The sequence below is a fragment of the Chaetomium tenue genome (assembly GCF_020726465.1).
Source record: "Chaetomium tenue strain MPI-SDFR-AT-0079 chromosome Unknown F5144scaffold_4, whole genome shotgun sequence".
NCBI classification, from domain to species: Eukaryota; Fungi; Ascomycota; class Sordariomycetes; order Sordariales; family Chaetomiaceae; genus Chaetomium; species Chaetomium tenue.
Genome location: NW_027117332.1, coordinates 1,078,249 through 1,091,946, shown reverse-complemented (window position 1 = coordinate 1,091,946; position 13,698 = coordinate 1,078,249). Strand labels below are relative to the sequence as shown.

The following is a 13,698-nucleotide window of genomic DNA, read 5'->3' as shown; positions in this document are numbered from 1 at the left end:
GTCCCAGGGAAAGGACCCTTGCAATTCGTAGCGTGTTGACATTTCGTCATCCGGAAATCTGTCAAGAAGCCATCGAACAGTTCGACCAAAATATCCGATTCTTGCTACCGCAAAGCGCAATCGTGGGGCAGGCAGCGGCACTCGCCGCACACACGCATGCTCAACTCGATTTGGCTTTTTGTGCTCTTTGTGCCATGACCGGCAGCCCACCATGACATCGTCGTCGCTGTCCCGCACCGAGTCGCTCAGTCTCCTCACCCTCTCGGCCGCCTGCGTCGCTATCCTCTGCAATGTCTTCGAGGGCGATGACAAGCCGCTTATCGTGTCGCTGGCCCTCAGTGGGCTGGCTTTCTGCGCTACCTTTGCCCTCATCCGCTGGCTCGGCCCGACTTTCATCAAGGCCGGCTTCAAGGGCGTCGACCTGAGCAAGCACAACCGCCGAGAGATCCCCGAGTGCATGGGCGCCGTGTGCGCCTCTGTCTACCTGTTTGCCATGATCGTGTTTGTGCCCTTCGCCTTCTACAAGGACGTGGTTGCCGCTACGAGCGGAGGCGGGAATAGGGACGTGGTGCTGCAGGTCGAGCATGTGCAGGAGGGCCGGTTCCTGCATCGGTTCCCGCATAGCAAGGTGAGTTGCTCCATGTCTAACTAGCCACCACATACAGGAGAGTTGAGTTACTAACAGCTATTTCCAGCTCTCATCCTACCTCTCAGCCATTGTCTCACTCCACACGATCGCCTCCCTCGGTCTGGCCGACGACCTCTTCGACATCCGCTGGCGCCACAAGTTTTTCATCCCCGCCTTTGCTGCGATCCCCCTCCTCGTCGTCTACCGCGTCGACTTCGGCGTGACCTCGATCGTCGTGCCGATCCACCTCCAACCCTACCTCGGCCAGCTCGTCGACCTCGGCGCTCTCTACTACGTCTACATGGCGGCCGTGGCCATCTTCTCCCCCAACAGCATCAACATCCTCGCCGGCATCAACGGCATCGAGGTGACCCAATCCATCGTCATCGCCGCGCTACTCGCGCTCAACGACGCCCTCTACCTCCTCACACCCTACCCGCACCCGGCCACGGACTCACACCTCTTCTCGCTCTCCTTCCTGCTCCCCTTCCTGGGCGTATCCTGCGCCCTGCTGTGCCACAACTGGTACCCGGCGCGGGTGTTTGTCGGCGACACGTACTGCTACTTCGCCGGCATGGTCTTCGTCGTGGTCAGCATCCTCGGCCACTTCAGCAAGACGCTCATCCTGCTGCTGCTGCCGCAGATCTTCAACTTTGTCTACTCGGCCCCGCAGCTCTTTGGCCTCGTCCCCTGCCCCCGCCACCGCCTGCCCCGCTTCAACGCCCGCTCTGGTCTGCTCGAGCCGAGCGTCACGCCCTGGACCGAGGCCCGCCAGCCGCGCGCTCCGATTGCGTGGGGGTTGCGGTTGTTGGGGAAGCTGCGGTTGTTGAGGGTTGTGTTGGACGGTGAGGGGCGGTTTGTCGAGACGAGCAATTTTACGCTGTTGAATCTGTGGCTGGTGTGGAGGGGTCCCCTGAGGGAGGATCGCCTGGCGGCGGAGATCACGGCCGCGCAGGTGGTGGTTGGTGTGATGGGGCTGTTTGTGAGGCATTCGCTGGCGAGCCTGGTGTTTTTGGAGGATAATTGGAGCATACACTAGGTGATTTTCTTTTGAGAGTTTTAGATAGACAGACGGGCAGGACTGTATGTAGATTCCAATATCAGGGGCTTATCTGCTGCTGCTGACGTAGCGACACCCTTCCTCGAATTGGCAAGGTACTCGAACGCCACCAATGCCTATCCATCCCCACAGTAATTTGCCTGTAAGTCGGGAGGATTGTTGACATCGCGGACTCCTTTTCTTTCAAATCTTCTTCGAATGTATTGTTTTGAGCGTATCCGAGCTCCTCTGACGATGGCCGATAGTGCCGAACAACGCATTCAAGCCGCGATCGCAGCGCTACGTGCGAACAAGGTCCCCAGCATACGGCAAGCCGCAATCGCCTTCAACGTTCCACTCACAACCCTCCATGACCGCTTCACCGGCCGCCACGAATCCAACCGCAAGTCGAAACAGGTCATGCAGCGACTATCGCCAGCCGAAGAAGATACGATTGTCAAAGCCGCATGTCAACTCGATGCGCGGGGACGGCCGGTGTCTATCCCTTCGCTACGCAAACTAGCAATGGAGCTGTTGATCGCGAAGAACGACCACCGCCCTCTTGGGCAGTGTTGGCACAGTAACTTCTTTAAACGCCATCCTGATCTGAAGATGCGCCGATCTAGGGCGTTGGACCAAGCCAGGAAGGGCGCGGTGGATCGCAAGTCTCTGGCGGCGTGGTCTGACTTGTCTCGGACTACTCAGTTGGAGGACAGCATCGCCGACGACAATATCTAGTTATTGCTAATTGTGATATCCCCTCCCTCTTAGCCAGCACTCTCACCCCAGCAAAATTAACTAACATGAGCAAGCCAGCCGATTCCGCCACCCTCAACCCCCATCACTCACCCTACCAATCCCCAATATCCAACACACTCACCTGCACCCTATTCGTGGTACTCGGCGGCAGCTGCCCAGCACCCATAATCAACAACCTCGGCGGCTTACCCTCCTCCCCCCCACCATTCAACACCCTCGAATGCCGCGTATACGCATTATCCACCCCCGTCCCCACCCGCCGCCACTCCGAACCCGGCTCCCCCAACCCCGTATTCACAAACACCTCCCCCGAGCTATGGGCACCCACAATAATGGTCCCATTCACCCCGCCCGCCGCGCTCCACACCACATACGGCGACCCCGTCGGGACATACCCATCCACCGTGCGCAGCGGCACGCCGGAGGCCGCGCCGAACGCCTCCGGGTCGGCGGTGAGCTTGTAGTGCACGGGGAACTGGTAGCCGGGGAGCACGGGGCTGCCGCCGTGCTCGTAGGTCATGATGAATTTGTTGTTGGGCAGGGCGGCGACGGTGGGCATGCCCGGCCGGTCGGTGTAGATGGGCGAGGTGACGTCGTCGGTGACGGGGCCCCAGGTGCGGAGGTCGGTGGTGGTTTGGTGCACCATCTTTTGGCCGTAGGTGGTGTTTTGGCGCTGGTCGGAGTAGAAGCAGATGAGGGTGGGGCCGTGCCGGAAGAGGAAGGGCTCCCAGACGGGGGTCTTGTCGTTGTTGGGGATGGCTTCGCCGCCGGCGGCGATGTGCGAGATGAAGGTCCAGGTGCGGCCGCGGTTGGTGGAGGCGTAGAGGTCGATTTGCGTGCTGGAGAGGTTGGTGGGGATCGAGCTGCCGGCGAGGAGGACGGTGTCTTTGGGGAAGGAGCCGAAGGGTTCGTCGAGGATGTAGAGGAAGGGTTGGTAGCGGAGGCCTGGGAGGGGGTGTTAGGTTCTGCCTAGTCATCACATCACGTGGTGGTTTTTGTCGGGGTTGGAGATTTACCTAGTCCGTTGGCTGTGTCCTGGACACGCGAGATCTCCTTCCAGCTGTAGCCGCCGTCAGTGGAGCGGAAGATGGGGAAGTACACCGGGGGAGGCTCGGGGCTGTAGTTCTCCCATGTTGCTAGTAGGGTGCCATCTTGGAACTGCGCCGTGCGGGCGTACAGTACGCGCGGGTCAGTGTAGTTGTCGGGAGGTGTGAAGACGACGCGCTCGATAAACGTCTCGGGTGTCTTGTGCTTCTTGGGAGAAGCCGACACCAGCGGGAGGAGAGATATGACGAGCGTGGACCACTTCATCTTGACGGTTTGGATGCTTGAGTACCTAGCCTACCTCGAGACTCACATCTTCACATCAGGACAGGCTCGGACGAGCTGATTATATGGACATCCGATACAACCTCAACTGCTCAGCCTCACCATCGCCAGCTACCGGAACTTGCCGTTGTGAATATCAGAAGCTTGGGAAGCTTCTCGTGGTCGGGCAACTCTTAACAACAACGATTGGTGCGGCTACAGGTACTGGGTAATCCGTACCTGCGTATCCGCCCCAGCTTGTGTGATGTTCTTAAACCGGGGTTTAACGCCGTCATCGAGTGCCTGGTAGTGCTTCATCGAGTGCCGAACAGGTCAAACCTCCGTTCTTCCCCAACTGAACCCCAACTTGCCTAGACATCTCGGCAGTATTCCATGAACCTGGTTAGCCTCAGGATCCACTAATCGAAGCTTCCACGTGGATAAACGACAGTTGGACTCCGGATGCGCGCCAATTGCAAGATTGGTGGTGGATAATTTCTTGGTGTTTGGTGCTCGGTCCTCGTCGGGCGTTGATCAAGCCAAGAGCGAGCTGTTATCGCCCCGGCTATTTCCACCACTAAATGCCGACGTCAGTGCTGCGACCCCCTGGAACGGCCCCTCTAATCCGGGGTTCTAACCCACCATCCACAACCTGGAACCTCCACACACACTGTGCTGCGCATCAACAACAACCCGAATTCACATCCTCCACCTACCACCATGTCGAAAGCGGCTGCGTTTCTGGCAGATCCGCCAACAGCCGACGACCGCCCGAGCTTCGAGACCATCATCAAGCACGGCCACCAGGACCTCGTGCAAGCCGTTGCCTTCAATGGCCACGGCGACCGATGCGCGACGGGGTCTGTCGATGGCAAGATTCGCGTCTTCAACCGCTACAAGGACGGCTCCTGGCGATTATGCGATAGTTGGAGTGCCCATGCAAGCGAGATATTAGAGGTATTATCTATCTTCCTTTTTCTGCTCGGTTTCAAGGTGTCCCAGCTCCGGATCCCCTCTAACAACGCCCTCTCCTCGCCCAGATCCAATGGCTCCCGACAACCATCTACCCCAACCTCCTCGCCTCGCTCGGCATCGAAGGCCGCTTCAAGCTCTGGGCCGAGGATCCCTCCGCCGCCCCCGGCCGTCGCTTCGCCGAGTCCACCCGTAACGGGCCCCTCATCACCATCCCCTCGCGCTCCCCACACCTCCACGCCAACCCACTACCAACAACCGGCTATGGCAGCCCCGCGCCCCCAGCACCGCCTCCACCCCCCTCCACCTACGGGGACAACACCACTGCCGCCGCAACCGTCAAGCCCGCCTTCGAAACCCGCAATGCCCGCTCCCCCTACCGCTCCTTCTCCCTCAAGCACCTCGACGACAGCCGCATCACCTACCTGGCCCTGCTCTCCGCCGACGGCGGCCTGACGGTATACGAGAACGACCGGGTCGAGAACCTCGCCGCGTTCACCCTACTAGACGAGCTGTCGACACTCCCAGCCGCCACAACAGCGGGGATTGACGACCACACTGGCGCGAAAGCGCGGCCCGTGACCACCCGCGGCGAGGAAACATCCTTCAAGGTGCGGTTCGACCCGAACTCGGAGGTGTGCTACACGGCGCTGGGTGCGGGGGTGCCGTCGGACGCGCTGGGGCTGGTGGTAGCCGTCATGGACCGCGTGCGCGTCTACCGCACCCGCGACACCATCCGCTCCGCTCTCGGCGTCGCCGCCGCCTGGAAGGGCTTCTACCTCGCCGCCGAGCTCGGCCCGGGCCTGCACCGCGGCCTGGTCCGCGACGTCGCCTGGGCCCCCGGCAACATCCGGGGCTATGACATCATCGCCACCGCCTGCCAGGACGGCTGGGTGCGCGTCTTCCGCCTGGACGCCCTGCGGCCCCCTGGCGGTGGCGAGGACGCGGAGGGGCACCAAGGGACGTGGGCGGCGGGGCGGGTCAAGAAGCACGGCGTGCGGCGGCGCGTGGACGGGGAGGAAGACCCCACGAACGTGTCGCGGGCGTCGCTGACGTCGTCGTCGGGGATACGGGCGGGGCTGGACCAGAGCCGCGGCAACGTGGAGCGGCGCGGGGCGCCGGGCCAGCCCCCCGGGCAGATCCGGCACGTCATCACCGAGCTCTCGCGCCTCGATTGCCATCGTACTCCTGTGTGGCGCGTCGGTTTCGACGACGACGGCCAGATTTTGGGGAGTGTCGGTGATGAGGGCAAGCTCATGTGCTATCGCCAGAAGCCGGATGGCGCGTGGGCTCAGAGCACGGAAATGGCGATGGTCAAGATGAAGATGGCTGCGCCGTGAGGGGTGGGGAGGTTGTCCGTCCTGCTTGATGGTTCCGGCAGCGGAGGTACGCTCGAAATGCCCCCCTCCTCACCTCGGAGTTAGAGGCCGGAGAGGCTGCCCCGAGGGTTACAGAACGTGCCCTTGCGCCGCCACCACCGAAAAGTGATCTGACAGGCGCAAGCTAAGCTGTCCGGAAGAAGCCGAGTCAAGGGCACATGCTACCGACAATGACGCTTCAGGTGTCTAGGCTGAGATCGCCCCCTACCTACCTGACGTGCCCAAGACCTGTTTGCAAAGAACGCCTGGGTAGGGGATGATTTGGTTCCAGGAACTTTTCCATCGCACTCTCCACATAGCCGGTCACCCCGCCGCGGGTTCGCCGGCGGCAGCAGCGGCGTCAAACCAAACCCCGTCAATCCGAACGAGTTTGAGTGCTGAGTATGTACCGGGCGGGGGGTGGTACGGATGTTGCTCGAAAGCATTAAAAAACATATATAATACCCTGTCCCAGTCCGAAGCCAAGTCATGCACGCGCTCGCGAAGCCACATACATACATACCTATATCTATCCAAAATATGAAACCCAAGATACCCCACATGCCATGCCGCTCACAATCCATCGCCATCTATACCTGGTTACATGATCCCGTTTCCCATCCCATCCCAAACCCAATCACAGCATATACCTAAACCCCCTTTCCCTCTCCCTCCCCCCTCTTCCCTCCACCTCCACCCCCCCACCAACCAGCGCCTCCCCCTCCTCCCCATCCCCCTCCCCCTCCCCATCACCACCACCAACCCCCTCCTCCCGATCCCACCTCGCATTCACCCTCCCCAACCAAACCCTCAACCCCCCCGCCAACACCGCCACCCCCACCATCGCCCCCGCACACACCGCCATGCCCCGCGTATAATACGGCGCGTCCCCATCCGGATACAGCCTTGTGCCCACCAGCGGTCCGCACTGGCCCACCACCTGCAGCAGCGCAAACCCGGCCCCCTGGCGCGCCGCCCCGCGCTGGTTGTTGATGCTCCAGGTGACCGTCAGCACGACGACGTTGAAAAACCCCACCGCCGCCGGGTACACCGCCAGGTAGCGCAGGAGGCTGCCCGGGTCGAGGCGCAGGAGCGGGGTGTCGGCCAGGGCGAGGATGGCGTACCCCGTGGCGGAGGCGAGCGCGTGGGTGATGAGGAAGGGGGCGCGCGAGGAGGTGGCGTCCGAGGCGTAGGCGGTGGCGAGGACGGTCAGGAAGGCGGTGAGGTAGGGGGGTGCCGAGAGGGCTTGGGCTTGGAGGGGGGTGTGGCCCATGGCGGTGAGGATGGTGGGCAGGAAGACGGGGAGGGAGGAGTAGGCCATGTTGGTGAGCAGGAAGATGAGGGCCGTGAGCCAGGCGGCGGGGTCGGTTAGCACGGCGAGGGTGTCGCGGGTGGTGGTGGTGGTGGTGGGGGTGGTGGTTTGGGGGGTGGTGGGTTGGAGGCGGAGGCGCGCAACCTTCTTTTCGCGCGTTGTGAGGTATGGGGCTGTTTGTGGTGAGTCGGGGATGACGCGATAGGCGACGGCCGCGACGAGGACGGAGGGGAAGCCTTCGATAAGGAAGAGCAGGCGCCAGGGGGCGATGGGGCTGTACTCGGCGAGTTTGACGATCAGCCAGGCGAGAGAGGCGGCGAAGGAAGTTGCTAGAGGAGCGGCTGTGCACATACTGTCAGTAGGTAGTGTGGTCGGCCGGGAGTGCTTGCGTAGACATACCCGATACGAACATGGCCGTCCTAAACGCGAGTTCGTCCCGCTTGAAAAAGAAGGACAAGTAGAACGGCACGCCCGTAAAGCCCGCCTCTCCAATGCCCAACAGAAACCGCAAGAAGATGAGCATAGGGTAGTTGACAGCCACGGCCTGCAGCGAGGCTATCACGCCCCACGACATGACCAGCGCGGCCACGTAGATGTGCGCCGGTATAATCCGCCAGAGGAGCGCCATCCACTCGAAGATGATATAGGCAATATAAAAGGCCCCGAGCGCCCACTCGTACCAGCCCTCGCGGGGCGGCACAGACTGGAGATCGTCATCCATGCCGGCAACACGGGCGTTGCCAATGTCTGTAATTTGTGAGCATAAGATGTCCCATAAGGGAATGGGAACAGGGGTCATACTCGACCGGTCCAGAAAGCTCAGCATATACAGCAGAGCAACGAACACCACCAACTTCCGATCAAACTTGCGCACGACAGCCTGCTCTTCCTCGGCGGTATACAGCTGCCGCCGCCGCCGGGGCCGCCGCGGGTGTTCATCCGACGACCTCGCTTCCTCCTCATCAGACCTCCCTTTCACCCTACCCCGAAGCTCGTCTTCCTCATCCTCATCCTCCTTCTCCTCCTCGTCGTCGTCGTCATCCTCCTCATCATCATCACCATCCTCATACTCGTCCTCCGACCCCGCATCGGGAGTCAGCCTCTTACCCGGCCGTGACCCCGACCCCCCCGCTACCACCGCCCCCGAAGACGAGGAAGACGGGGATGCCGGCCACCCCGCGCCGCCATCACCACGGCTGTGGCCCTCCCCTCCCACCGGCCCTTGCATCAATCTCGCCGAACCCGACGGCATTGTGTGCACAGATGAACCCTGATAACTATGATCCGTAACAGGCGGTCAGCGTTGATGATGCTACGGGTGGACCCGAGTGTCAATCAGGAAATCAAATCGGAACTCGAGGGGATCTAAGACATCGTGACGGATGATCCCGGCGGCGCTTTGGTTATCTCAGCCGTGGGCTTCAAGGTTGAGAAAACCCTAAAGTTGGGTCAAATAAATGGAATTGGACCCTGAGCCGCAAAAAGGTACGGGAAATGACGATGAGTTCAGCCAGGCACACAGCCTCTCACAGTCCGGTTGCGCCATCAGCGCACTGTTCTGTTCCCTCCCGTCCTAGATTGCACAACACGGGACCAGGGAACCCCGCGTTCTCTCTGAAGACACGAGTAATGCAGGGCGCTAGTTAGTTTGAGTGGCCAGCGTTCATCTGGAAGATCAGTAGCCTTTTTCGTCCGAACGATCAAGGAAGTGATCGAAGCAGGTGGATGTTTCAACGTTTCAACGTGACACAGGCACCATCAACACATACCAAGCACATACGGGAGCACAATATCAGCGGACATGTCAGCTTCATCTATCTTGCCGGATCTGCTCGAACTTGAACAAAAATAAACACGCAGCGAGCCGCAATCATCAGGGCGCAGAATTCACGTACGACAGGCTCATCATCAACATGGAACACCTCCCCAATCAACCCAACCACCTCACACCACCTCAGAGCCCGCGTTCCCCTACAATCACCAACCACGCCCACAGATCCTCTGAAAGCCTTTTTTTCTCCGTATCCCCATCCATCCAACACCCTGCCACCCAACAACAACACACCAACACCAACTCCATCCCTGGCAAGGTCCACCTCCATCCACCCTCCCCTCCTAATCACCTCCCCTACCTAACCAACTCCTCCCATCCCAAAACACTCGCATCCTCCCTTCATCGCTCATCTCCGATCCCGAACCACCGCATCACAAGACAATAGACAACAAGTAATGGAAACAAAAAAAAGACAAAAGAAAATAAAAATAAAGGACAAATAAATTAGGTAAGGCCAGACACCGACCTCCCCCACCCGCCAGTCAGAGACAACCTGAGGCAAGCAAGACAGACAGACAGGCCAACACGCGGATCAACCCCAAAAGAGCCACAACCGCGCGCCGCACAGTCTGCCTGCCGCCCCGCATTCCAGAACCCAATCGAGTCCGAAACACGCATGACAGACAGGCGAGGGAGAGAGAATCGAGTCCAGCAATAACGTAAGGTAATGTGCAAGGTAAAAGGGCCAAAAAAAGAAACAAAAAATGTTGTAAAACTAAATTCCTCTGACCGGGTTGCCGCCGCCAGCCCTTGGCAGGTTTTTCCGCCAATCCCGACTCCAAAAAAGCTGTATACAAAAAAGGGGGAACAGGGCCAGAAACCTCGGTCCCGTCCGGTCAGGGTATCATCTCCAAGAAGTTGTTTAAAAAAGTTGGTTAAAACATGGTCCGCCAAGAAGTAGATAGACAAAAAAGCAAAAAAAGATTTTCGAGAGGTCGAGGTTCCGCCGAGCGTTTCGTCTGTCTATAGATAGGGTGGTTGGTGGTTGAGGGTCGGTGAGGCGCGTGAAGCAGGGAAAAAGAAACAACTCGGGGTGCGGCGGGTGCGTGGTGTATGTAGGGCGATACGATACAGACAGACAGGCCGCATCCGCCAGCCGAGGGGTATCGAAGCATAAAAACGGTTGTTTCCGCGTCATGTAGATGGCGAGATATGTCGAGGTTTTGGTTTGAAACGTGGTTCGAGAGATGACGCAGAAAAGGGTAAAAAGACATGGCCATGGCAAAATCGGAGTCAGGTTAGGTCATCATGGGGGTGGGGTGCTAGGTAGCACAGGAGGGACACATCAGTTCCAGCCGAGCGAGTTTCCGGCCGCGACGGGGGCCGAGATGAACTGCGTCCGCCCCGAATTGCCCATGCCGCTCCTGCCGCTGCCCTGGCTGTCTCGCCCGCCCGCCGGCATCGCCCCGTAGCTGCTCGTGAAGTCGCGGCTGAGCAGAGCGCCGCCCATGAGCGCAGGACTTCCGCGCCCGGCCTCGCTCATCTCGGACGGGTTGCTGATAGAGCTCGCGCGTCGGTGCGACTGCTTCTTGCGCTTGTACCGCCGCGCCACGACAAACATGACCACACCGTACGCGGCAGCCACGGCGACCGCACCGCTGACGATGCCCGCTGTCGTGCCCCGCTGCGCACTGCTCTGGCCTTCAGCGTTGTCGCCGCCGCTGCCGCCAAAGGGGTCGCCGTTGGAGCCGCCGCCACCGCCCGAGCCGCTGCCCGCAGGCCCATCCGCGCCGCTGTCCGGCCCGTCAGGCAACTGACCAACCTCGATGGGAATTGCCGGGTTGATCTGCTGCGTGAGGTTGTAGATGAGCTGGTTGTCATTGTGGTACAGGGCCGCGTTCGGCAACTTGATGTCGATCGACAGGGCTTCCACCATGCTCCTCGGGTACGATATGATCGCACACGTCGTGATGTAGCCCAGCGAGTTTTGCGTATCCATTGGTACCAGCCGCTTGACTTGGGCCTTGTTGATATCGAACCCGCCCGCGTCGGCCAGGGCTTGAGGAAGGTACTTGAAAATTTGAGCCGCAGCCCTGTCCTCCGCAACAACAAACGGATAGTTGTATCCCTCGCGGAATCCAATCTGGATGAGTTTCGTATCCTCGGGCTGCTTAGTCGGGCCATTGTTCGGTGCAATTGCTGAGGGGAGATTAGTCGGAATACCGCTCGCGGTCGTCGGCACCAATCCGGAGGCTGTGGTCGAAATAGGGTCCACGAGGATCGTCGAGGGGATATACGGCTGCGTGGGCTCAAACGATGTGGTGATCAGCGGGATGCTCGTAACGCCAGCTTCCGGCGGCCCGCTGGTGGTATCGGACGTCTTCGAAGGAGGCGGGGCGGTGGTAGTCGGTGGGAGCGACGTCTCTGTCGGGATTGTGCTGTTGCCGGTCGGAACTGAACTGTTGCCGGGCAAAGAGGTGGGCCCGCTGCTCTCCGGCGGCGGCAGAGTGAAACTTGTTGTCGCGTTGTTGCCAGTCCCCGGGATACTAATCGAAGTGCTTCCAGGAGGGGCTGGCGTGGTCGTGCTTTCAGTAGCCGAGATGGTCGAGTTTGTCACCGGAGGCAGACCCGGGTCACTGATGGTTGTCGATTCCGACACAGGCGGTTCGGTCACCGTCGCCGGCGCACTTGTTGTAATACCCGTGCCGGGTCCGGTAATACCGTCCGTGGGGCCCAGAACTGAGGTGGAAGTAGCTGTGGCATTTGGCGACGGTTCGAAAACGCTGGAAATGATCGAGTCGATATCACTGAGAAGAGAGCTGAGCGGGTTGCCAGGTTCAGAACTGCTTGAGCTAGTCGTCACGATGCCAGTTGGCGCCAGCAGAATTCCGGATGTGCTTGTCGTCGGGACCGGGGGCTCCTCCTTAGATGTCGTTGTTTCCTCCGGGCCTGGGGTGCTAGTCGATGTGGGTTCGTCATCCACAATGCTGCTCGTGCTGTTGCCGGGGACCGGCGGCAGAACGGTTGAAGAAGGCCGCTCGGGCTCGCTGGTCGAGGTTTCGCTCGATGAGCTGTCGTCGGGTGAGCTGGTGCTACCGGGCGCTGTCTCGGTAGAGGAAGGCCTGTCAGACGAGCTCTCGGTAGAGGAAGTCTCCTCGGACGAGCTGTCACTCGTTGAGCTGCTGCGAGCCGAGCTCCTGGTCGACGAAACACTAGACGAGCTGTCTCCGGTGGAGGTACTATCCGATGGCTCGCTAGTGCTGCTGTCGGACGAGCTTTCACTCGAGGAAACGCTTCTGGATGCGCTCTTGGTGGTGGAGGTGGAGTCCGAAGTGGGAGTTGGGAGAGGTGGCGTGACAATAACGGTGACGGGAACAACAATGGTTGTTACCCTCGAGTCGCTGGACGAGTCCGATTCCGAGTTGGACTGCCTCTTGGTCGTGTCTAGCGAGGTGGATGGTGTGAAGCTCTCGTGCGATGTTGTTGTCGCATTGGTGAGCTGGCGCTTGACATGGCGGGGGAAATAGTACTTTGGCTTCGCCCCCTCCTTACTAGCTACCACCGACGAGACCGCCACCAAGGCGGCGGCCAATACTGAAGATGTTTTCATTCTACCTCTCTATGGCGTCTCGGTCATGCGCTCCAAAGTCTCGTGAGTAGGTTGAGAAGCGAGGCACCTCGCGAAAGGAGTGTAAGGTTCTGCCGACGCAGAAGACGTAAAGTCAGTATCGCCAACGGTATCGATGGCAGTGGTGTGGCACTCACTTGTCAGGGGTATCGTAATGAGTGTACTTGACAAAGATAGTGAACGAGTGTGGTTCTAATCATCAGCCATAGGGTCAGTCAACATTATTCCTAGCGTGATGCCAGAGGTCGGGGAGCATCGACGATCCGCATGATCAACCAGAACACAACAGGAGCTTCGCCGGACGCCATAGGCACAAGCCGGCACGGGTCTCGCCTTGCTCGTTGCACCGGGGAGTCCATGCGCCCCAAAACGGGCCCCCAATGCCTCCCCGAGTCCCTGTACACCGTCCTCCTCCGTAGTTGGACTCACAATTGGTGATTCGAGGGAACCCGATATGAGCCCCTCTAAATAAATCAAAAACGACGGGCTGCGTATAAAAGAGCGACTTGACGAAAAATCGTCAAAATTTGGTGTTTTGTTTTCGGTATTAACGGTGCTTCACCTGCGTGGTATCGAGAGCTCGCGTTCACGGGTCATGACAAGGTGGGCATCGGGGCGGGAATCTCGGTCGGTCTTCCGGGAGGGTCCTTTTTTCCAGGTCGCAAAAAGGTCGGATGACGGCGGGAATGCGCTGGTCGGTCGTCGAGTCGCGAGGCTGGTCTAAAGGGGCGACGTCGTCGAGGGGAGATCACCGGAGGTGGGAAGTGGGATGTCGAGGTGAAGCAGAAAAGAAAGGGAAGGATTGGCTTGAGAGAACGGAACGGGACGCAACCAGAGAAAGAACGCCCCAAAGCGAAGCGGAAGAAACAACAAGGGGCTGGAGAGGGGGATTGCAGGAAGGGAAGGGCTTTGGGGCGGAG

The 13,698-nt window shown here is 59.8% G+C and overlaps 5 protein-coding genes across 5 annotated transcripts; 2 read left to right on the top strand and 3 right to left on the bottom strand.

Moving 5' to 3' along the window:
* The first annotated feature begins 42 nt into the window (after window positions 1-42).
* Window positions 43-1,786, top strand: F5144DRAFT_511256 (glycosyl transferase family 4-domain-containing protein). The gene is made up of 2 exons (XM_066786551.1): window positions 43-628; window positions 696-1,786. The coding sequence occupies exons 1-2, from the start codon at window positions 212-214 to the stop codon at window positions 1,665-1,667; spliced, it is 1,389 nt and encodes a 462-aa protein (XP_066642717.1). The 5' UTR covers window positions 43-211; the 3' UTR covers window positions 1,668-1,786.
* Window positions 1,787-2,461: 675 nt separating this feature from the next.
* F5144DRAFT_224706 (uncharacterized protein) lies at window positions 2,462-3,868 on the bottom strand. Its single transcript, XM_066783161.1, has 2 exons — window positions 3,443-3,868; window positions 2,462-3,371 (listed from the first exon to the last, which is right to left on the bottom strand). Exons 1-2 carry the CDS (start codon window positions 3,735-3,737, stop codon window positions 2,518-2,520), a joined length of 1,149 nt encoding a protein of 382 aa, XP_066642716.1. The 5' UTR covers window positions 3,738-3,868; the 3' UTR covers window positions 2,462-2,517.
* A 454-nt stretch (window positions 3,869-4,322) lies between these two features.
* Window positions 4,323-6,085, top strand: F5144DRAFT_224692 (WD40-repeat-containing domain protein). Its single transcript, XM_066783160.1, has 2 exons — window positions 4,323-4,691; window positions 4,775-6,085. The coding sequence occupies exons 1-2, from the start codon at window positions 4,455-4,457 to the stop codon at window positions 6,044-6,046; spliced, it is 1,509 nt and encodes a 502-aa protein (XP_066642715.1). The 5' UTR covers window positions 4,323-4,454; the 3' UTR covers window positions 6,047-6,085.
* Window positions 6,086-6,701: 616 nt separating this feature from the next.
* Window positions 6,702-9,060, bottom strand: F5144DRAFT_620635 (major facilitator superfamily domain-containing protein; the record flags this gene model as incomplete). The annotated part of the gene is made up of 3 exons (XM_066792029.1): window positions 8,178-9,060; window positions 7,776-8,123; window positions 6,702-7,717 (listed from the first exon to the last, which is right to left on the bottom strand). The coding sequence occupies exons 1-3, from the start codon at window positions 8,626-8,628 to the stop codon at window positions 6,702-6,704; spliced, it is 1,815 nt and encodes a 604-aa protein (XP_066642714.1). The 5' UTR covers window positions 8,629-9,060.
* A 1,243-nt stretch (window positions 9,061-10,303) lies between these two features.
* F5144DRAFT_224568 (uncharacterized protein) lies at window positions 10,304-12,931 on the bottom strand. Its single transcript, XM_066783159.1, has one exon. The coding sequence runs from the start codon at window positions 12,758-12,760 to the stop codon at window positions 10,496-10,498; it is 2,265 nt and encodes a 754-aa protein (XP_066642713.1). The 5' UTR covers window positions 12,761-12,931; the 3' UTR covers window positions 10,304-10,495.
* Between the last annotated feature and the right edge of the window lie 767 nt (window positions 12,932-13,698).